Raw genomic sequence first — 23,429 nt, 5'->3', positions numbered from 1 at the left:
TTTTTTTTTTTAATTCACTCAGTTTGTTTATTTTTTAAAAATTACTTTTAATAGTCTTTTTTATGAAAAAAAAAAAACTTATACTGGGCTTTAATAAAATAAGCGATAATAAGTTTTTTTGAATAAAATTATATATAAAAAAAAAATGATAAAAAAAAAGGAAATTGGGAGAAACTGTTGTTCGCAGAAAAAAAGTTTTGGGACAAACTAAAACTGTAATAAATTCTTTATTGTTTGTAAAAAAATTATTTCGAATCACATATAGTTCTGCGAAGATAAATCCAGTTAAGGAAAAAGAGAGCAAAAATCATAAAAACCGTCATAACTCGAAAACGGTATGAAAACGAGAAAATTACCTACTAAATTTTTCGACTTAAAATGACCTAAGGAATACCTACATGGTTTTCATTTTTGGCGGTGAATGTGGGACACCCTGTATACCTCGAGCTGCAGCCTTAACTAGTAAACTGATTTCCTTCAAACTTGATAGTTCATAGTTTTGGATGGTTCCCTAGAAAGGAAATTGAAATTTATTTTTTAGGTACTAACGGTACCTGCCATATAACGGAAATATAAGTCAAAAACGTCTCTAACGATTTTAATTAAAATTTTGGTGTGTAATTTTACAAATGAGGCTATGAGAACAATAGTAGCGTACCTAATTCACTTTTTTTTTTTTCAAAAATGAGTTTTTCATAAAAATGGGTCTTTCGATATATCTTTATGCGTGTTTTATTGGTAACTCAGTACTTAGCTCAGTAAAATTTTACACTGTATAAACAACAACAAATGATTGCTAAGGATAAACAAAAAATTTTTATTTGTTGGTTTACAGAGAAATTTGTTTTTTATAGACTTATACATTTTTGACCCTTAAACAATATAGGATTATAAAAAATAAATAAAAGTAATCTGTTTTTGATTTTTATAGTATAAAATGTTTACAAATAAAATACTGAGTACCAATAAAATACGGCTTTTAATACAAAAATAGATTAATGCAGCTAGCTGCACTCAAAACTAGATGGCACTCAAAAAAGTGTTTTTTTTTAAAAAGCCCTGTTTCTTAAATCTCTCGTAGCTCTAAATTGAATTTCATGGCTTACGCCACTGCTGTTCTCATAGCCTTTAAAAAAAAAGACTCAACTTTTTTGAGCCGTTATTAACGGTACCTCAGTACCTGCCATGAACACATTTTTTGGTCTCTAAATATCTCGCACATGACTAACCCGATTTCAAACGAAATTTTTTTATGCAAAAGCGTTAAAGTAGTCGTAATGTTAAAATTTTAGTACATTTTCAAAAGCACATTTTTGGTTGTTTAGAAAATATTTCAAAATTTCTTTTTGGAAAATCAATTTTTTGAAAGATTTTGAAAATTCGTTTTAGATTCTTAACCCCTTGTAACCCAAGATCGTAAATTTAATAAAAATGCAAAAATTCAAACAAAAAACTATCTGATATTTATTTTTAGGCACTTTCCTAAAATCCAAAAATGAAACCCAGTTCTTTTATCCAGAAAAACTATTTTTTCTGAATTTCGTAGTTTTTACACAAATTTGCTTATTTTCAAAAAAAGCCCAACTTTCAACATTAACTGCCAATTAAAAACTATTGGTGCCATTTTTTAGAAATATTGCGATAAAGCAATACTTAAAAATTATGTTAGAAGCTTCAAAATAAGAAAAATATAGTTTGTACAGCTTTTGTGCTATTTTTTTCGTTTTGTTACAGAAATGTCACATGGGGCTAGAAGTGGTTAATTAAATATTTCTTAAAAATAGCACACCAACTTTTTTTTTTAATGTTATAAAATTTTTATATAGTTACCTACGGGAGCGGGTCATAATTTTGCTTGTCAAAATTCTGAACGACAAAATTCTGTGGGGTCAAAATACTGTAAGACCATAATTCTGTACGTAATTATACTGTAAATACAAAATTCTGTACGTCAAAATACTGTATGAACAAAATACTGACTTGAAAAATTCTGTTTTGTAAAATTCTGTACGGCAAAATACTGTATTTTCAATTCAAAAATGCTGTAAAAAATATCGTTTTGATAATGTAAAAAAGTGCGCGCGCACCAACCAGAATTTTGCTATACAGAATTTTGACTTTCAGAATTTTGTTCGTACAGCATTTTGCACATACAGAATTTTTACATACAGTATTTTGGCAAACAGTATTTTAAACAGAATTTTGCAAAATACAGAATTTCGACCCCAACCCAGTTACCTACATATACAAAATTTATTATAAAAAAAACGGTTTTAACGATTTTAAATATTTTTTTCTAAAAATTCCTTTACATACAAGAAATTAGATGGAATACATTGTTTTGTTATCAAAACTTTAAAAAATGGTGTTTCATAAAGTAAAAAAAAAACAGATTTTATATATTTTTTACATTACTGGTGAAATTCCTATGCGTATTTATTTAATTATAATTTTCCCTATTTTTTTTTTTTTTTTTCGTAGAAAGCTATACTGTATACTGCTCGAAAATGTTCAAAGCAAATGTCATTGAGGAGCAATCAATCCGACCTCTTATTCCCGGATAACCCTTCCTTGGTGATCTCATTGTGCGAAAACTAATTTTTAAATACAATTTTTTCATTAATTTTGAGTAACCCTCTTGAAACTTTTGGCAACTACATGATCGATTCTTTTCCAGTTTTTGAGCCAGTTTTTTTAATAGTCATTTTTAACTACACTTAGGACAAAAAAAAAGGAATCAAACTTTTCGTTCTGTAAAAACTATAATTAATACAGTAAAATAAGGAGAAAAAAGGGGTAAATCTCGGAATGAATGTTAGTAGAAATTTTTTTTGCTCAATATCTTCCTTTTACCATTCTATAACATATCTCAAAAGTCTAGAAAAATCTCATGTCCGCTTGTCGCGATTTCAAGGTCAAATCGCGAAATGGAGATTTTCAAAATTAGCAAAAATAGGCTATGGTATTATATACACATATGATACATGATTTCAAGGTATTTTTTAATTCTGATTCCAAAAAATCTAAAATCAAGACAATCTGACGTCTCTGGAAAAAGTTATACCTGTTTTTCATCTGTCAACTCATATTATTATAACAGTTGCAAACTTACTGCCGAAAAACCCTTAAAAGTTATGGTAAATGAACCAAATTTTGCATGAAGATTTTAGAATCCATCATTATTAAAAATCAAAACAATCCACTACAAAAAATATATATACCTACGAAATAATGGTATTTTTTGATGGAGGGGCAAATTTTAGGATATGCACTAAAGAAGATTCTTGTTCATCTTAGGAATAAGTGCTAATAGGCTAATTCTTTCATTTTAATCTTTGTTTGGATATTCTTTAACTACCCTCAAAAATCTAAAAAAATCTCATGTCCGCAAGTCCTAATTTTCTTGGTTTGAAGATAAGGTGCAGATTTGAAAAAATTGAAAAACTACTCTTCAGATATTTGTGTCAGATCAACATGAATAAGGTACATTACTTTTCAGGGATGGTCATATTGATTTGTTTGTGGGTTTTGTTGGAATCAGCGTTAAAAAATACCTTGAAATGATATGGGTTATGTTGGTATACATATAAGAATCTAAAATTTTCTTATTATTTTTTTTAAATCTGCACCTAACTTAGTTTAACCTGGAAAATAAGAACTTGCGGTCATGAGATTTTTTTAGATTTTTGACATAAGTTATAGAATATCCAAACAAAGATAGAAACAAAAAAATTAGCCTAATAGCACTAATTCCAAGATTGTACCAGGATGTTTTTTAGTGCACATCCCAAAATTTCCCCTTTTCTCAAAAAATACCATTTTGTCATAGATATAAATGTTTTTTTGCATTGCATTGTTTTGATTCTTAATGATAATGGATATGAAAACCCTCATGCAAAATATGATTCCGCTACCATTACTTTTAAGGGTTTTTCGGTAGTAAGTTAGCAACTGTTATAATAATATGGGTTGAAAGATGAAAAACAGGTATAACTTTTTCCAGAGACGTCAGATTGTCTTGATTTTAGATTTTTTGGAATCAGCATTAAAAAATACCTTGAAATCATGTATCATATGTGTATATAATACCATAGCCTATTTTTGCTAATTTTGAAAATCTCCATTTCGCGATTTGACCTTGAAATCGCGACAAGCGGACATGAGATTTTTCTAGACTTTTGAGTTATGTTATAGAATGGCAAAAGGAAGATATTGAGCAAAAAAAATGTCTACTAACATTCATTCCGAGGTTAAACCCTTATTTGACTGGATTAAATAATAATTGAAAGATTATTTTATCAGATTTTCGTTTTTCAAAATATTTTTTGTTTTTATTTGTTTTTATTTTTCAATTTTCTCAAAAACTAGAAGACATAGAAACATAATAGTTTTTACTGTTTGTAAAAAATCAATTAAGGCAGTTTTTTGTGTGAGTAATTTTTTTATTAAAATTCACAGTCTGGACAAAAATAGTATAAAATGAGTTTTAAAACAAATTTTTTCGCCTATTTTTAACTTTCAAAAACTATCGGCTACAATATATTGATTTAAAAATTAGGATTAAATGTATAATTTTGCCTTTCGGAAATGGTATCATTTATTACAGTAAGTGTTGCCGTTGTTTTTTAATATTTTTTTTTTATTTTGATATTTTTTTTTTAGAAAACTGCCCCTCCCACCTAAACGGGGGGAGATAGACCCCCCTCCCAAAGAAAAAAATGTTTGTATTGAACTCCTCTATAAAATCCCGTTATCAAATCCTGGCGCCCAAGTTATCCTATTAAGTGCCAAAACAACATTTTTATTCTATACCTAAAAGTTCGAATTTCTGTATCTGGGTTGAAATCGTAAATTTTTTCTACGTCAATTTTTAACTGATTTTCATAAAAATTACCTCATTTTATTTGGAAATAAATATTATTTTCGAATATATTTTTAAAACAGCATATTGTTGTGAAAATATATACTTTAATTTGATGTCGAAGTTGGGTAAATGACGAAAAAAAAATGGAATTTTTGAACTTTGACAGCTTATAAATTCTAGGTGGTTTAACCGAGTTACATGTTTTATACATTGTTGAAAAGGTATATTTATCTCCTATCAGAAACTGTTAAAAAACCGAAAATGGGTAGAAATTTGACGAAGCTAGATTTGACTCCAGATTTTGGGGGTGTTAGGGACTTTTTAAATACCGTTTCGTAATCAGTGCCACTAGCTTTACAAAACGTGATAGGTCTCCACTCGCGTATATTTTGAGTGTTACACCGTGTACCTAAAAAGCTTTAAATCAATGCTAGGAACTTAAAAACCGGTTCACTTTATAAAGATCCAATCAACATAAAAGAAGTATGTAAGTAAAAAAAAAAACTGAAATTAAAACAGAGAGTATCAAGAAAATTTAACATTAAAAAAAATGAAGTGCAATTTATTGACAGATAGCGATGATACTATGGTACGCATTTTTATGTTTTTACCAACAATTCAAAGTAAAAAATTCAATCTTTTAGATGAGACCATGAGACTTTAAGAAACATTATTTTATTTTTACTTGATTCCGTTTTTTTGCTCCTAAGTGTGTTTTGTAACTAAATTGCTTATTTTCAACTTTTTGGCTATAATACCGCCCTAATTTACATTATTTCATCTATAAACCTTGTGTTGTGTTGTTCGGATATGAATATTGTAATAAAATATATTTTTCCGCGCATATATTAAAATCTGAAAATGTCGTCATAAAGGCCATCAAACTCAACAAATACAACCCTGAGTCATTTCAACTTCATTTTGGTTTATTTGAAATATATGACGAAGAGAGAACTTTGTTGCACCTGCTAATGAGGCTGTTGGAGTAGATATAAAGATGTCGTCAATAACTAACTAACTAGCCCGATGCATCTAAGAAGCTGACCATGTAATTGCCACGCGACTGGTAGATGTAACATCTTCTCGTATAGATTCTGTAATACAACTTAAATCTAAAGAGATTGTCTTTGGCACAAAACTCGAAGAAGTCGAAGAAGAAGTATTCTATTTTCTCTAGGCCGCCTAGCTTACGGTATATAAATTCGATTGAGTAGAAAATAGGTGTTGTAAGACCATCAACGAACGACCATAAGGTCGTGATGTTGTTTTATGTTGAAGTTGATGCTACTTGGTTAAGTTAACCGAAAGAAAAATAACACAGCTATCTACATTTTGTTGTACTTGCTTGTTCTGTTCTTTTTATATTGCCTTGCTTTTTTGCTTATGGATATTTACCTTGGCGGGCTCTGTTATGGGAAGACCCGGTCGTGGCATGTTGGTGTTGTTTACTTGATCTTTGTATGGATTTTTTTTTTTTTTGTGAGAAATTGAATTAATTGGTAAGGAGATTTTTTGGTGCACACAGAATTAGCTCTGCCTTATGGTTGGTGGTAACTTTTGTTTGTTTTCTTATTTTGATGCAATTTCATAGATATAATGATTCGTGCAAACAATGAATTGCATAATAAATTTTACTGCACAGTGCATAGCCAAATTCGCACGGTTGTGAGGTTGACACAATTGTCCTATTGGGAAAATAAAAAAAATATTCAGGGCATTGGTATGGTTTAATTTTTGCAAATTATCAGGTAGGAGTACCTGGGTTAACTACTTCTTGTTTTGTTTATTATTGTTTTCGTGAAATGAAAGACACATAAATAATATAACTGGAGAAAAAAAGTAAGGTAAAAAATTAAACTGGTATTCAAAAATTAAGTCTAGGTATAGAAAATGTTTTGATTAGGCTTATCTAAAATGTCTTAAAGTCAACCAAATGTAACAAAAAGTTGCTGCGACAAAAAGTATTGTTAGTTTTAATTAATGAAAAAAGGAGAATGCTTAAATAATTCATCGCGTTTTGGACATTTTGGAAGCGTCTTGGACACGTTTAAGAAGCGTTTTGGACGCATTTGGGAAGCGATTTGAACGCCTTTTGGACGCGTTTTAAACGCGTTTTGCAAAGTTTTAGACGCGTTGTGGGCTCGTTTTTTTTTTAAACGGCTCTAACGATTTTGAAATTACGATTTTTTGAAAAATTACTTTTACAAAATGTCTATATAAAAAGTCTTAAAAATTCTTGCAACTTGAACCCTAAGAGCAAGTTCGTGCGACCCAGCCGTGCATTTTATTTTTATTAACCAATGTTTAAGTAAAGAATAGTAAAAAACAAAATACTATAAAATATATATAATAACAATTTTAAGAAATTTTACAACAACTGTACATAATTGAAAATTGTAATGATTTGGGATTAGCAAGTAATCAAATTCTGAGAGCCTTTTAGTTGGCCTTCAGCATATATCCTTTGGACAGTTTCGTTTCATACACCCTGGATACATAAAAAACTTTATACATATACTAATGTTTACCAATTTTAAAATATTGGCGTTTACAGATTCCACAAATTTCTAACAATTTATTACGATAACAACTAGGTGCGCAAAATAAGCCCTGAAATTGGTTTATTTTGAAATAAAAATGAGCGATTCTTTAGGACAAGAATCTTCAAACATTTTTTTTAACTCACAAATTAAATGTTATGACTTATATAGGGTGTTCCAAAAGTAATGTAATAAGCTCATCGGGAAATTAAGGGCTCTCAAAATTTGGTAACTTATTCATCCCAAATCCTTCGATTTAATGCAATTATTGTGAAATTTTGAAACGACAACAGTAATTTGCTTCCTGCGCCCATTATTGATTTTTGTTTTATTTTAAATTCTTTTACAAAAACATTACCAAGTAATTAGGAACAATTAATTTACCAAAATATTTTTCGATGAGCCAACGAAAATTTAATTAATTTTCAGCCAATGAAAAATTTAATTGGCTCAACGAAATGGCTTTCATACGTTAATGAATTTTTGATCGAGAGTTAATGAATTTTTACATCACTTTACGAAATTTTTCATCGTTTAACGTAAAATTTAATTAACCACGGTGATATTTTTCGTTAGTCAATGTATTTTTTGATTAATTTATGAAAGAACTTTCGTTAGCTAACAAATTTTTTCGTAAATTTTATGGATATTTTAGTTAAATTACGAAAAAATATTCGTTTCCTAACGAAACTTTTCGTTGTATTAATTATTTTTTTTTTAGTAGATTAAAGTATTTATTTATTGGACTTGTTAAATTATTAATTTACAGTCCAAACCAAAAATTGGCGTTTCGACAAGGTTGAGCTCATTTAAGTCAACCGATGAGTCCGACTTATCGTGAGACACCTTGTCAACACGCAAATATTTTTTATATTCAGCTCAACTTACATGGATTTTTAAACAAAAACCTAATGTGAACTATATAAAGCAAGATTCAATTTTTAATCATTAAAACAGAAATGCACCCAAGTTTATGTTTTTTTTTTTGTAAGGCCGCGATTTTTTTCGTTAATTGATGTATTTTTCATAAGCCAATGTAATATTTCATTAGTATATGAAGAATTTTCATAAGCTTATGAAGATTTTCGTTAGTTAATGTTGAATTTCATAAGTTAATGAATTTTTTCGTTACTTAATTAAAACTTTGATAAAGTAAGGATTTTCGTATTTTTATTCTTTAAAATGAGTATGAAATTTTTCGTTAATTGATGAATCTTTTCATTGAATTGGATTTTTTGGCACTAAAAAGGGAGAAAAAGTGTATGAAACGTTTTCATTAATTGATGAAGGTTTTCATATTACGAAAAATTACATATTTTCGTTGAGCCAACGAAAGTTTCGTTGGGCCAACGAAAATGTAGTGTATGAAACGATTTTCGTAATTTTACGAAATTTATTATTTTCAGTGTAGTTAGATCGCAAAATATTACAATTTGAACTCAACAAAACAGGGTTTTTCAGAACAAAAAACAACCAAAAATAAACACATTTTCTCGAACTGTTATTTGTTTATTTTTATTTGAACAAAAGCTTCTATTTTTTTTGTATTTTTTATAAATTTAGATTTTTTATAAAACTTGAAACTATTCGTTAATTTGCAGCGAAATGTAATTGATTAATTAATTGTTCCTAATTATTTGGCAATGTTTTTGTAAATGAATTTTAAGAAACAAAAAATCAATAGTGTGCGGAGGAAGCAAAATACTGTTGCAAAGTAGGGATTTTTCGAAATTTCACAATAATTGCTTTGAATTGAAAACCGTAAGGATTTGGGATGAACAAGTTAACAAATTCTGAGAGCCCTTAAGTTCCCCAATGAGCGTATTTCGTTTGATCCATTAATTTTGGGACACCCTGTATTATATGTGTTAGTTAAATAGATTTTCAGTCTTTAATTTAAATTTGAGTTTATGCAAATCTAGGATCATTGCATTTTTTTTTTCCTTCTCTAGAAGATTTAATAAAATAAAGTCAACTATTTTTGTTAAATTATCAACTTTTGTTTATATTTACATAAATAAAATCTTAATTTTAATTTTTGACTTTAATAATAATGATTTTATAAAATAAAATAAACATAGAAAATAATAATAATAATAATCACAATTAGGATAACATTTTTTTTTTTTAAATCTAAGCTTTGTTTTAGTTTTTATGCGAAGAAAGTGTATATACAACAAAATCATTAGAATAATTTAAACTTAGTAAAAGGGAAGTACCATTTTTAGTATCAGAAATCAAGTTTGTTTTTGTTTTTTGTTTTTCTTTAAAAGAAAGGGACACTTTTGGAATAAATATCTAAATATCGAATTAAATTAAATATTCAACAAAAAAATAAATAATAACAACGGAAGCAAAAGGCCCTTTTTCTAGAGCTGTGTTGTCAGGCCAACGACATACGAAATCCAATCGACTGTAAACGGCACCCGGTGATAGATACCTGGCTGGCCACGTGATGCACACGAATATCCTGCTGATACAACACCTAGAATAAAAATAATTTTTAAAAATTTTCACTCAAAGAAAAGGTGATAACTTACCAATAAGATACCATCGACCATTCTTCTCATGCATCAATGGTCCACCGGAATCCCCTTGACAAGAATCCTTGCCACCATTGCGGTATCCGGCGCACAGCATCTCCGGATAAATGACCACATTTATTCCATTCTGGCGATGCCACCTCTCGCAGATTCTAGGAAGAAAATCGATTTAGATCAAACCAAAAACTCCATTCACACAAACCTATTCTCAATAACTGGAACATCAACAGCTTGCAATGTCTTCGGCCTAAGCCTCGATCCAGGATTGAGGGCACCCCAGCCAGCAGCCCAGCCAAATTTTCCCAAAAAGTCTTCATTTTTCTCTGGCAAGCATATTGGAGCTTCAAGATTTATTTATCCAATCGCGAACATAGAACCAAAAGTCCCCCGGAATAAAGGATAATTAATTGTTTAACAATTTTTCATTTCATATAAACAAAAAAATAAAAAAAGAAAAACTCAATTATAATATACCAATATGCGGCATGAAGTGGACCGGTCTTTCCAGTGTCAATACGGAAACATCGAAGCGATCCGCTTGCGGCGTAAATTTAAAGTACGGATGAACATCGATTCGCCGCACTCCGAATGTGTAAGCTGGCAACGGCTCAACCGCTGAATTGATCACGTAATCGCCCAGAGTTACATGCACTTGACGTGGTGTGGCACGAGCCACGCAGTGTCCAGCAGTGACGACATGTCTTCGTGATACCAACGAACCGCCGCATCTGCAAAAAAGAAGAGCACACAGAGCATAAAATAAGAGTTAATTGTCCATATATGTTGCGCGTCTTGCGTCGCGTTGAATCAGTTAGTCTATGTATAGTGGAGTTGAGTTGTTGTTGGTTTTGGTCATAATACTCGTCGTAATGTGGTAAGGCTAAAGAAACGTTTAAGTGATTTGTTTGTTTAATGTTTGCGGTGAGTTAGGATGGGCTCTTGAGACAAGATAAATGGATGCATATTGCTTATTGGTGCATCAGCATTATTCACGAATGTTGCGCGCTACGTAGACCAAACATATAAAGACTTATTGGTTAGGAATTTGTTTAAAAAAATGCTGTTAGCACTGCATGGAGTCTTCAAAGAAAAACTAAGATGTTATAATTTAAGGCAATTAATTAGGGAAACATCTTGAAAGACCAGTTGAACAATATACTCAGAAATTTTGTGAAAAAAAAATTAATTAAATTAATTTTCATTAAATCTTTGGATCGAAGCATTACAATTTTGTAAGGGTTTTAGTATTTGAAAAAATATTCTAGTTTATGAGAAAATAAACAGAATTTTATAGATTTTAATCGATTTTTATTGATTTTTTTTTTCTTTTTTTTTTGTAATTCAATTTGTAAGTTGTTCTATTACGTTAAATAGCTTTTAAGATAAAACTTTTCATAAAATGAATTCAAATTCAAATATGTTCACTTACTCATATTTTACCACAATAATAACAACTATTAATTCTATCAAATAAAAAAGATAACTTCAAAAGAAATTCGAAACAAAAGAGCTGAGGTACGAACCATATTAAAAAATCAAATCATATTAATGTGTTGTTGATATTATTTTTTGTCTGTGACATGACGTATTTTTTTCTGACCACTTAAGTAAGGCATATATTTTCACTTTAAAATTTTGGTAAATTGTTGTTTGAATCGCAATTGCGTACGACTAGAGCTAAAATCAAAGTAAAGACGATTTAATCAACATTTCCCTGAAATGTATCTTTTGAAAAAGAATAAATAAAAAGCCTAATATTCAAAAAGGTGTCTAATAAATAAGAGCGTTAGTTGGTACAAAAGTGCTACCAGGTGTCACATACAAAAATGAAATACCTAGATATGGTATAGGCTAAAAATTAGTAATTTTCCATACTTTAAAATTTTAAAAAGGTACAAAAGATCTACAATTAGAGCGACCATTAAAAATTTTCCTGGTGGCATCTTCAAAAACGCCTTCTACGGTTTTAATTAGGTATAAAATTCAAGTAGGTAATAGTTTTTGGACGAGGTCCATCTTTTAATGAAAAAAGTATTTTTTTTCAAAATCGTTATTAACGGTAGGTACCCTTAAAACCATTTTTTTTTTTTTATTTCTGACTATTTCTCAAATAACTCGTGCAATTTGTCCAATGTTTTTGTATGTAGAGAAATTTATATTGCCTTAATATATGCAATCAAAAAACGAAATTTGGAGAAAAATATTTTTTTTTTAATGAAATTTTCTAAAACGTGATATTGAATTTTTTCGAGATTTTAAATATCAATTAGAAGTAATAAATGGCATGCTAACTTTATTTATAAATATTTAAAAAAAAAATGATTATTTATAAAATCTCTTATGATTTTGAAATTTTTTTCTAAGAATGCATCAATAAAATAAATTAAATTGAATAGTTTTCTTGGATCTCTATTTCATTTAAAATGTTGTTTTTATTTCATTTAAAGAACTAATTTAATGTTTTTTTTTTTTTTTTTTTAATATATATTTTTTGTCATATAAATATACCAAATTTGTATTTAAATTGATTTGAGTTCTAAGAGCAAGTTCGTGTACTGAAACTATGTCGTTTATTTTATTTTTAATTGTATGCACTATTTGTTCAACTCTTGCTAAGCCTTTCGAAAGCTTAAAATTTAATTTTATGTTATTGTTCAATCACAAGTTGACGAGGTTATCAGTTATCATAACTGAAATAACTCTTTTGTGTAAAAGTCAAACAAGTAAATTGTCGTTTCAACTCCTACACAATAATTTCTTTAATTTGACAATTTTAAAGCTTGTTCAATTTGGTAGCTTGACAATCAGATAAGAAGCGAAATGACACTTTCTTCGTCTTTGTCATTTTTTTAAGAGTGACACAATTACAAAATATGACAAGTTTTGAAATCTTACAAGACAACTCCTTGTTGGTAACCCTTTTGAGATGACAACAGAGAAAGAATAACCACAGAGATAGTTATCGTGTACACAATACGCCTTGTTTTCAATGTCAATTAGTGCCACAGCTTCTGTGTTACTTCAAGAGAAAGTGGAAGTTTTTTTTTTTATTACATACCAACTTCAGTGTAAAGTTTTTTAATTTTTTTTTTTTTTTTTTTGTATTTGACACGTAATTACCTTGAAGATCCGATCCGTATGTATGCTTGCCATGGAAAAGATCCAAATCCAGCATCATCACCGCCCACAATGCGGCGTTGGGCTGCTTGTTTAGCTAGTGATATACCACAACCTGCAAAAATGTTAAATTTATAAATGTTCTTATACAGAAAGAGTTAGATATTGCAAGAGTTAAACACATTTTTTATTTATCACAAGTCTACATGCATAAATATAGTAAATAAGCTCGAAACAAAAAACAATTCCAATTCAAAACTCTACTACTCCAGCAAGTGAAGATGTAAGTTCACGAGCTTATAACCATCAACCGCGATCTTCCAAAAAAAACAACAACAAAAACTATCAACCAGTAGTTAGCAAAATCCCAGTAAGTTAAGCAAACCCAAATCAATTCAAATCAAGCAAAGTGAGAGAACAATAATAGCAAAACAAATTTTATCATTTAAGTGCAAAATTTTAGCATGCAATGCAATTTTATTCAACTTTTTTGTTCAAAATATGAATTCTGTCAAATTAATGTTAATGTATCTTTTATGGAACTGATTTTCTTAATATGTTTAATATATCTTAAGATATTTGTTTCTTTTAAATTATATCAAGGCTGTTTCTAAATGTTGACAATATCTACGTACGTTAGTGGAAAAATTAGATTTATAAAAACAAATTGTTCATACGTAGGTAAATTTAAATTTTTAAAACAAATTTATACAAAAATGTAAAGAAAAGTTTCATTTCATATAAATGATCTATATTAAAATTTTCAGCTGTTCAAGTAAGACGGAATAATTAAATTAGCAGCATTAAATATCTGGTTTTGAATTGCGAGACTTTGGGGTTAAAGACAATTTAACGCTTCTATCATTCATTTTGGTTCACAAAACAACAAAATTTGACGATAAAGTAATTTAGTCAGCATTTAATTCTAATTAATTTAGAGCTTAATTTCACGTAATTAACTAAATGCGACAAACTGACTGCAAGTTAGAGTATTTTGTATATTTTCATTAATGAATTCTGATACTTTAAATACTGTTTGCGTACAGACAAATAACTCAAATATACTTACTCTAAAACTAAAATGTATGGTGAGTTAAATTTCGATTTTCGTTCATAGTAGAGTAACTAAAGCTCAAAAATTGACAATATTAGGGAACCCGGCCGAACAGCTTAGATTTTGTGATTTTTTTTTTCAAACGTCGGTAATTAAAAGTACTTTAAAGTCTATAGATTAAAAATTGCCGATGTTGCCGTATTGTAATGTTCGGCCGGGTTCTCTAATAATTTGCTTTAGTTACTCCACTATCAAATATCGAGCAAAATCAAAAATAAAAGAAATTTATTTCCTCTTAAGTCATTTTACGAGTAGCAAAGAATAATATTTTTTCGGTTAGATGCTTCTAAATAAATTTTTTATTTATTTTGAAATTGGTATCAATTTATGGTTAATTTATATAATCTTTATTCCTTCTTTATTAGGTATTTTTTCGCAATTCCTATTATCAAATCACTAACTTGGGTCGTTTATACATCTAATATGAACTTGAATCCTTAAAAAAAAAAAACACCAAAGCAAAAAATGTAAAATTAACTCATTGTCTTACAAATATTCGACTGGTTAACGAATGAGATCTATTTAAGCTGTCTTAAACTACACATAAAACTTAAAACTTTATTTTTTTTTCTCAAAAAATTCAAAAACACTTTTATGATTTCGTATTGAGGAAATTAATTTATTTTTTAAGAGCATATTAAGTTAATAATAATGACGTGCAAAATGATGATACCTACATGCTGCATCGAATTAATTATTTTGAAAGTTTTGTTATTTTGTGTAGTTTCTTATTTTATAAAATAAAACATATAGATTATGAAAGTGCAATTTGTAGTTAAAACAATAAACATAAAATTAAAGATAATTAAATGTTATAAGATAACATTGCATGCCATTAAAATCATAGGTAATAATATTTTGCCTTCATAATTCATTTATAAAGACAGAAAAAAAAAATCAGGAAAACTTGCGATAACCTTGAATAATATCTCTTCCTCACGCACATTTACTTTCCTGTCAAATTATAAATATTTATGCAATTCCAACTCAGGTGTTAAGTTCCTTTACCTATGGTTGTATTCATAAAGTGCAGTATTAAACCAATACATTTTTTTTTCGAATTCAAATGCAAATTACTTTCACTTTGCTTTCCTAAGCTTTTATAACCAATGGCTTCAATTTTATATTTTGTCAGTTTAAATGATTTATTTAAAGGGTTTGATGGATATGTTGTGCATTTTACACGATATTATGCAGTTAAACGTCTTTGTGAAATATGGTCACTTCTTACACATTTAGTATGTATCAAGATCGAAAACAAAAATAATTAATTCCTCCTTTTGTGACCTTTTTTAGTAAAATAAATTTTACTTTTTCCGTGGGCTATAGGTCTTTCTTCGATATACTTTGTTAGTACTAGTCGACGTTTCGGGTATGCTTATACCCTTCTTCAGGACTCTAATAAAGAAACATGACTTAAACATATTAAAAAAGACGTATAATTAATTTACCTATACTTACAATATTAGTGAAATATATTAAATATATTTTAACCTTTTAGGTTTCTAACTTCTTGGAAAGTTGCTTGTTTTTGTTTTTTAAATTTTAATATTTCAAAATTTCAATAATTGAAGTCTTGAAAAAGACTTTCGTTTTATCAAAATTTCAAAATAATGAAGTTTAATAAATTTCTATTTGATAAGAAATTCAAATTTTTATAAAAACAAAAACAAATCTTACCTAAAAATTCTAGTCAAAAAAAGATGAGATTTAATCTAAAATACTTCTTTGGACAAACTGACTATAAATATTGCTAAGTCCCTCACAATCCGATCTCCTGTTAACAGTATTATCTGTATCTAAAATATGCAACATTTCTAGCAACATTCTCTTACTATAGTGTTTTTCTGTTTGTAAAATGTCTACATTATTGAAATCAGGTCTATGTCCTTCATCTAAACAATGTAAAGCTAACGCTGTTTTTTGGGACTGTCCGCTATTTATATCTGATCTATGACCAGCTATTCGATTCTTAAGTTTCTGCATAGAAGTGCCTACATAGACTGAAGGACAATAGTTTGTTCCATCACCTAAGCATTTTATTTTATATACAATATTCGATTTTTCATTTTTGGAAAATTCACCTTTTAAATTCGAGAACAATGAAGTTCTTAAAGTATTTGCCGATTTAAATGCTAAGCGAACGTTGTCTTTATTCATTATAGGAGCATTCAACATTCTATTGGAAAGATTTGGAATATATAAAACACTTTTGTACGAAAATTGTGTAACATTTGTTCCTAAATTTGTTTGAACCAACGGATTAAAATGTTGGTTCAATAATGTTCTTATTATATTCAAAGGAAATGAATTTGAAAGTAAAGTATCCATGATGATTTTAATGTTCTTATGACGAAAGACAATGTCACTGATATCTAAAACTCTTTTAATAAAATTTTTAGCTGTATTAATAATTACTTGTTTAGGCTGTTTGGAATTATAATTTATAAGACGACCCGAAGATGTTGGTTTTTTATACCAATCGAATATCAATTTATTATTTTTTCTTATAACCATCACATCAAGATATGGAAGTTCTCCATTATTTTCATACTCAACAGTAAATTGAATGTTTGGATGAAACGAATTTAAAGCAGTTAAAGTAGTATTAACATGACTAGATTTCAGGATTATAAAAATGTCATCGACATATTTTGTAATTATTTTTGGCTTATCTAGAATTTTATCAAAAACGTCATCTAATAAAGCTTCCATAACAATATCTGCTAATATTGGAGAAGCTGGACTTCCCATCGGAACTCCTTGTTTCTGCTGATAAAATTTTTTATCGAATTCTAAATAATTGTTGTCAATCACACAAAAACGTAACACTTCCAAAAATTTAATTTTTGGAATTCTTGTGTGATTTTCTATGGTATTCCAACTTTTTTCAACTAATTCTAGTACTAACGGAATTGGAATGTTAGTAAATAAAGAAACTACATCAAATGAAACAAGAATGTCATCTTGTTCTAATATAATTGGAGAAACTGTTGAAATAAATGACGAAGCATTTTTAACATTATATTTTGAGTTAAGAGTTATATTATTTAAAATTTTAACTATATACTTGGATAACTCATAACAAGGAACACTGAGCGAAGAACAAATTGGCCTAAGAGGTACATTTGGCTTATGTATTTTAGGCAATCCATAAATTTTTGGACTATTTGCAACATAAGTCGTCATACATTTTTTCTCAGATTCATTAATAAATGTATTTAGGAATAAATCTTTAACAAGTTTGTTGTTACGATTTTGTACTTTGTTTGTTGGGTCATTTCTAATATCATACTTTGAAATATTGTACTGTATTACATTTATTATTATTCTAAGTTTTCTATGTTTTATACTTGTGATCATATTTAATATTTTAAATAAATAATAATACAGCTAAAAATTTTATTAAAAGAGTTTTAGATATCAGTGACATTGTCTTTCGTCATAAGAACATTAAAATCATCATGGATACTTTACTTTCAAATTCATTTCCTTTGAATATAATAAGAACATTATTGAACCAACATTTTAATCCGTTGGTTCAAACAAATTTAGGAACAAATGTTACACAATTTTCGTACAAAAGTGTTTTATATATTCCAAATCTTTCCAATAGAATGTTGAATGCTCCTATAATGAATAAAGACAACGTTCGCTTAGCATTTAAATCGGCAAATACTTTAAGAACTTCATTGTTCTCGAATTTAAAAGGTGAATTTTCCAAAAATGAAAAATCGAATATTGTATATAAAATAAAATGCTTAGGTGATGGAACAAACTATTGTCCTTCAGTCTATGTAGGCACTTCTATGCAGAAACTTAAGAATCGAATAGCTGGTCATAGATCAGATATAAATAGCGGACAGTCCCAAAAAACAGCGTTAGCTTTACATTGTTTAGATGAAGGACATAGACCTGATTTCAATAATGTAGACATTTTACAAACAGAAAAACACTATAGTAAGAGAATGTTGCTAGAAATGTTGCATATTTTAGATACAGATAATACTGTTAACAGGAGATCGGATTGTGAGGGACTTAGCAATATTTATAGTCAGTTTGTCCAAAGAAGTATTTTAGATTAAATCTCATCTTTTTTTGACTAGAATTTTTAGGTAAGATTTGTTTTTGTTTTTATAAAAATTTGAATTTCTTATCAAATAGAAATTTATTAAACTTCATTATTTTGAAATTTTGATAAAACGAAAGTCTTTTTCAAGACTTCAATTATTGAAATTTTGAAATATTAAAGTTTAAAAAACAAAAACAAGCAACTTTCCAAGAAGTTAGAAACCTAAAAGGTTAAAATATATTTAATATATTTCACTAATATTGTAAGTATAGGTAAATTAATTATACGTCTTTTTTAATATGTTTAAGTCATGTTTCTTTATTAGAGTCCTGAAGAAGGGTATAAGCATACCCGAAACGTCGACTAGTACTAACAAAGTATATCGAAGAAAGACCTATAGCCCACGGAAAAAGTAAAATTTATGAAAACAAAAATATATGTAATGTATGTATGTGTAGGTATGTATGTATATCAATTTCTTGATATAATAAGGCTTTGAGAACTTGTTGATAAAAATTAAAAGTTATGCTAAACTGAGGGTAGTAATGTAGACTAAATATTTTCACAACGATTTTATTAAAAAAATAAAATGCACGACTGGGGTAGCACGTACTTGCTCTTATGGTAAAAGTATATCTTATCTTAAAGCTTTTTATAAAAATATGAGGCAAAATTATAATTAGATTTAATTAAACTATTTCCCATTATGTAAAAAAGTACCTAAAATCTATTTTTATAATTAATTAAACTACATTTTTAAAGGTTTTGATTACAAAACGAAGTATGCCATCTGGTTTCTTGTATGAAAAGGTTTTTTTTTTAAATTAGTTTTTTATATATAAAAATTTTTTAACATTAAAAAAGAAAAATGTTGGTATGCCATTTTGAAGAAATAATTAATTTACACTAAAAAATAAAATTTCGAAACATTTCAAAAATCCGTTTTCAAAAAATTGATTTTTCAAATGAAATATTTTTTAAAAATCCAAAAATGTGTTTTTTGAAAATTTTCGAACATTTTAATATAACAGTTAATTAAACGCTTTTTTATAAAAATTTTCGTTGAACTCGGGTTAGTCTTGTAAGAGATATTTTGAAACAAAAAAAAAAAAAAAACGGTTCTATGGCAGGTACCGTTAGTAATATTCCAAAAAATATTTTTTTTTCAATCAAAAGTTGGGTCTTGTTTGTTTAATTATACACAAATTTTGTATCAAAATCGTTAGAGCCGTTTTTGAGTTATTTGGTATAACTTGAAAAATTTGTATGGGAGGTACACTTTCTAGGTGAGATATAAAAAAACAAAAAAAAAACAACTTTCAGAATTCCATAAAAATCATTTGTACCAAATTTGAAAAAAAATTCGTCTACCCGTTTAGGCTGTGGAAATGTGTACAGATGGACGCACAACCGCACAGACGCACGGACAGAATTGCGAGACCCACTTTTTCGGAGTTCTCCATCATCGTAATGTTGGTTTTGATTAAAACCTCAATTTTTTTTCGACACGAAATCAATCCTTGCCCTATTGAGCAAGTAAAAATGAATTTTACTCTCCATAAGGTGAAACTCTATCCAATCGTAATTTTGTCATATTGAAATAAAAACGAAGAAAGTGAAAAAAAAACTACTTTTTTATAGAAACATTTTTGACAGAGCAATATATATTTTTTAAACCCAACAATAGTTATATACTAGTTTAATAAGGAAACGATTTCACCACGAGCATTTTAGACTTTATTTAGTTCAGTGCAATCAGGATTTTATTAACTCAATGAACATTAATCATGATGATGATACTTCACTTTCATATCTCATTTAAGCTATACCTAGTGAAAACAGGCTTTAAGGGTTATCAACATATTCTTGTGCTTGAACAATGAACATAATCTGTTAAAAAGTTCATAACTGAGGAATTGATCTGGAAAACTTGAAAAAGAATTTAATTTGAGGCAAGTTGAAAACTTAGTTTAAGTTCTTTATTCAACGATATCTGTGAATAAGCTGTGTTAAACTGTGGTTCAAACACCTAGTTTTTTTTTATTTTAACGTATACCTAGTATATAATACTGGAACGTTTTTCTTATATATCAATGGAGAATGTAATAGTTCACTTGTTTATTTTCAAGATCAATTATGCCTTTGGCAACTGAAATGTAGAGAAATTGCTTGAAATAGGACGTTCTGAAAAAAGGGAGGTTTGTCCGTACTTGACGGTGGTATACATTTTCACTTGCTGAATATATTTTTCTCGGCTACCAGTCTGCTATAGTTTTGGGGTTTTACTGATATCGTAGTTATTATTACAAAAATAAAAATAAAAATTTTTGAACAGATCAAGTTGAATATCATGTAAACCTTCAAAAAATAAAAAAAAAATAACTTAGCTCCAAAAAAAAAATTCTACCTTTTCTTTTGATTATGGGAATTGAATTTCAGAAGCATAATTTTTGATTATAATTTATAATCGTGGCAGGCTAAGTAAAAGCTTAAATTTTTTCAGAATCTTCTTGAAAGTTCAACTGTCTTTCGATTCGAGTCCCATTTTTTCGACTCGTTCAGCTTTTAAAATTAATCAGTTTATTTTTGAACTGAGCTCTGATATTTTTGGCCACATTTTTTTTTTTTTATCAATTTTGGCCTTTTATGCATATTTTCCAGAGAAAATTATAAGACTGCTACAAAAAAAAAATTAAAAATTTCTTGGCAAAAAAAAATATAAACCATTCTGATTCCATCCCGAATCTGTCTATAAAAAATGTATAAATATTTTTCTGCATTGCATTTTAAAATTTTGATATTTATTATTAACAACAGAAACATGCTTTGTAATTGTAGTATAACCTCCAAACCTTAAAAAAAAACTACAGAAGCTACTGAATTGTCATAAATTTTATCTTGCCAACACTCACTGGGATCATTCAAAACTGGTCCATAGTTTTTGTTTGGAAGATTTGTCAAATCAATTGTTTGACTAACATAATCGGAGGTTTTCAAATTTGTCGATTTAGCTGTCCGATGACAGCATCCACGTAATAATCCATCGCAGGTGCCTTGCAATAAGCCACCTGTCATCCAACAACCCAAAAAGAATTCACAAGTACCCCCACGGCCTTGACATTCTAATTCAGTATTTGTATCAACTGTAAATGTATATGATTTCAAAAAACAAAGCAATTCAAGAGAAAATATGATCGAAATAGTGTGGAAAATGATAGAAAAAATGAAGTGAAGATGGAAAATGAAGCGCAATAAAGAAAAGAGTGAGTAGAAAACAGAAAAAAAACAAAAAAAAACTCCTACCTTTCTCCTTAAAAGTGCTTGCCGATTGTGCTCCAGTATTTTCGCTGTCCACACTAACTCCATCAATTTCTTGGAGCCCAAATTCATTGCGCACCTCTTGAATAGCCGACAATTCATTCAAACCAAAGTTCTGATCTCTACACGGGGATAAGAATAACAACACAAGTAAATCATTCTATAATTATGACGAAAAAGCTTCTATAAGCCAAGTGTGAAAGGTTTTACCTAAAAGCCACATTGTCACTAAAGTACGCTCCACTGCCACTCGATGCACTCGTCGTTCCCAGATTGTCATTCGCAGGGAATACCACTCGGGGAGATCGTGACGACTTGAAGGGATAATAACGGGACTTCCTCGATCCCGCATAATCACTACCAAACTCATTGTAATCGGGGGTAAATATCTTTGGTGGAGCAAAAGGCCGGGGCCCACCCGTCCTATGATCTCGCTCACCATCACCAAAGAATATACCTCTCTGAGGTCGCGGCGCAGCTGCTATGGGACCATTAACGTCCCCAAACTTTGTGACCTCATCGCGGTACAACTTCCCAGAGTAGGGCTTAGTGTTTGCACTCAGGCCCGGGAATTCTACAGAATGACCGCTGCTCGAGCCATCAAGGGATTCCTCACTGTACGGACGTTCGTACGATCCAGTGTCAGTGAAAATTGGATTATCTTCGCGATAACCCTGCGGATGGAATGGGAAGTCTGTATTAAGGCTATAGCTGTTGGGGAATTGGAAGCCTATGCGACGCCCTGACAAGTCATCAACATCGATCTTATCTTCGGATTGGGGACTTCTTTCCGTTCTATCGTTGACAAACAACTCACCGTTGTAGCCTTCGACAGGAACCTGGTCATCTAAGATTGGCGGTCGGATTTGTCCGAATGTGATATTCCGCTTTGTCAAGCCTTCGTTTGATCCGCCTTGTTGCAGTGGAATGTAGACATAGTTTCTTCCAGTTCGAGTCTGATTCTCGGGTGATTGTTGGAAGACAGTCTGAGACCCATCGTCAGACCTTCTTTGGGCATTTCTTCCGTTTCGGTAAGCTCCGAACGACTTGACAAGACTTCCGTCTGATCGGCGATGGCTCCGGGGGAAGCTTATATCATCGACTTTTGGGAAGACATTAAAGGGCGCATACAAGTTCCTTGCTGTTCTATGGGTCCCAGAAGTTAACTGGACACTGGCAGTTCTTTGGTTAAACTGACTGTGATCGGCAAGAGAATGTAATTGGCCTGTCCGCACGGGACTGTCAATTGCGTTGGTTAGTATCAAACCGGCAACAATTGTTAGGAAACGCCATTTATTAGATTCTAACATCTTACATTGAGGTCAGTATAAGGAGGTTTAGGTAGTAGTTAGTTGCGTGAAGGGTTTTGGTGGGTTTTGAGAGTCAGTTCAAGTAAGAATTCAAGTATTGTAAAAATGATGTTGTGCACCAGGCTCATAACGTTTCCGCTTATTCGTGCCCAAAAACTCCTTCCTCGATGATGCTCGTCATAGCTTCATGCCCGAACCGGTAACAAGGGGAAAAAACCAATGATTAGTGGCAGCACTTGTTTGGATATCGTGATATTGATCTTGATTTAGCTGACGTTGGTTGGTTGGTTGGCCCTGGCCAAGAGCACACGATGGAAGAGTCAATGGACTTGACTCTTGTTGTTGATGATGGTGATGATGATGATAGCACCCAAGTTGAGGTGGTGCAACACTGCAACTAACGTTTCCACTTGCACTGATTTGTAGCTGGTCTTGGGGATATCTCGTGATGGTGGTAAGTCGTGTTCGCGTTTTGATGTTAAGTGAGTTGATCCTCCTCGTCGTTTTATAAAACTTGTCGTCAGTTCAGTGATTCAGGTTTTTTTCGTTTT

General features: G+C 29.8%; 1 protein-coding gene and 1 long non-coding RNA gene across 2 annotated transcripts; both read right to left on the bottom strand.

Moving 5' to 3' along the window:
- Window positions 1–9,758: 9,758 nt before the first annotated feature.
- Window positions 9,759–22,878, bottom strand: LOC129912255 (uncharacterized). The gene is made up of 8 exons (XM_055990421.1): window positions 21,779–22,878; window positions 21,554–21,690; window positions 21,163–21,393; window positions 13,068–13,179; window positions 10,422–10,675; window positions 10,150–10,288; window positions 9,945–10,099; window positions 9,759–9,889 (listed from the first exon to the last, which is right to left on the bottom strand). Exons 1-8 carry the CDS (start codon window positions 22,876–22,878, stop codon window positions 9,774–9,776), a joined length of 2,244 nt encoding a protein of 747 aa, XP_055846396.1. The 3' UTR covers window positions 9,759–9,773.
- Window positions 15,443–15,852, bottom strand: LOC129921183 (uncharacterized). Its single transcript, XR_008773467.1, has 2 exons — window positions 15,640–15,852; window positions 15,443–15,576 (listed from the first exon to the last, which is right to left on the bottom strand). It is a non-coding gene; the product is annotated as an uncharacterized LOC129921183 (long non-coding RNA).
- Window positions 22,879–23,429: the final 551 nt, after the last annotated feature.

Source organism: Episyrphus balteatus, chromosome 1 (genome assembly GCF_945859705.1).
Source record: "Episyrphus balteatus chromosome 1, idEpiBalt1.1, whole genome shotgun sequence".
Lineage (NCBI taxonomy): Eukaryota > Metazoa > Arthropoda > Insecta > Diptera > Syrphidae > Episyrphus > Episyrphus balteatus.
The sequence above is the reverse complement of the archived record's forward strand: the minus strand, read 5'-3'. Positions and strand labels throughout refer to the sequence as shown.

Bases quoted from the DNA above. Each gene is read 5' to 3' on its own strand.
- LOC129912255 (XM_055990421.1), bottom strand. From the start codon at position 22,878: ATGTTAGAATCTAATAAATGGCGTTTCCTAACAATTGTTGCCGGTTTG. The intron at 21,691-21,778 runs GTAAAACCTTTC...ATCCCCGTGTAG, and splicing joins AGTGACAATGTGGCTTTTAG to AGATCAGAACTTTGGTTTGA. The intron at 10,676-13,067 runs GTAATTACGTGT...TCTTTTTTGCAG, and splicing joins ATACGGATCGGATCTTCAAG to ATGCGGCGGTTCGTTGGTAT.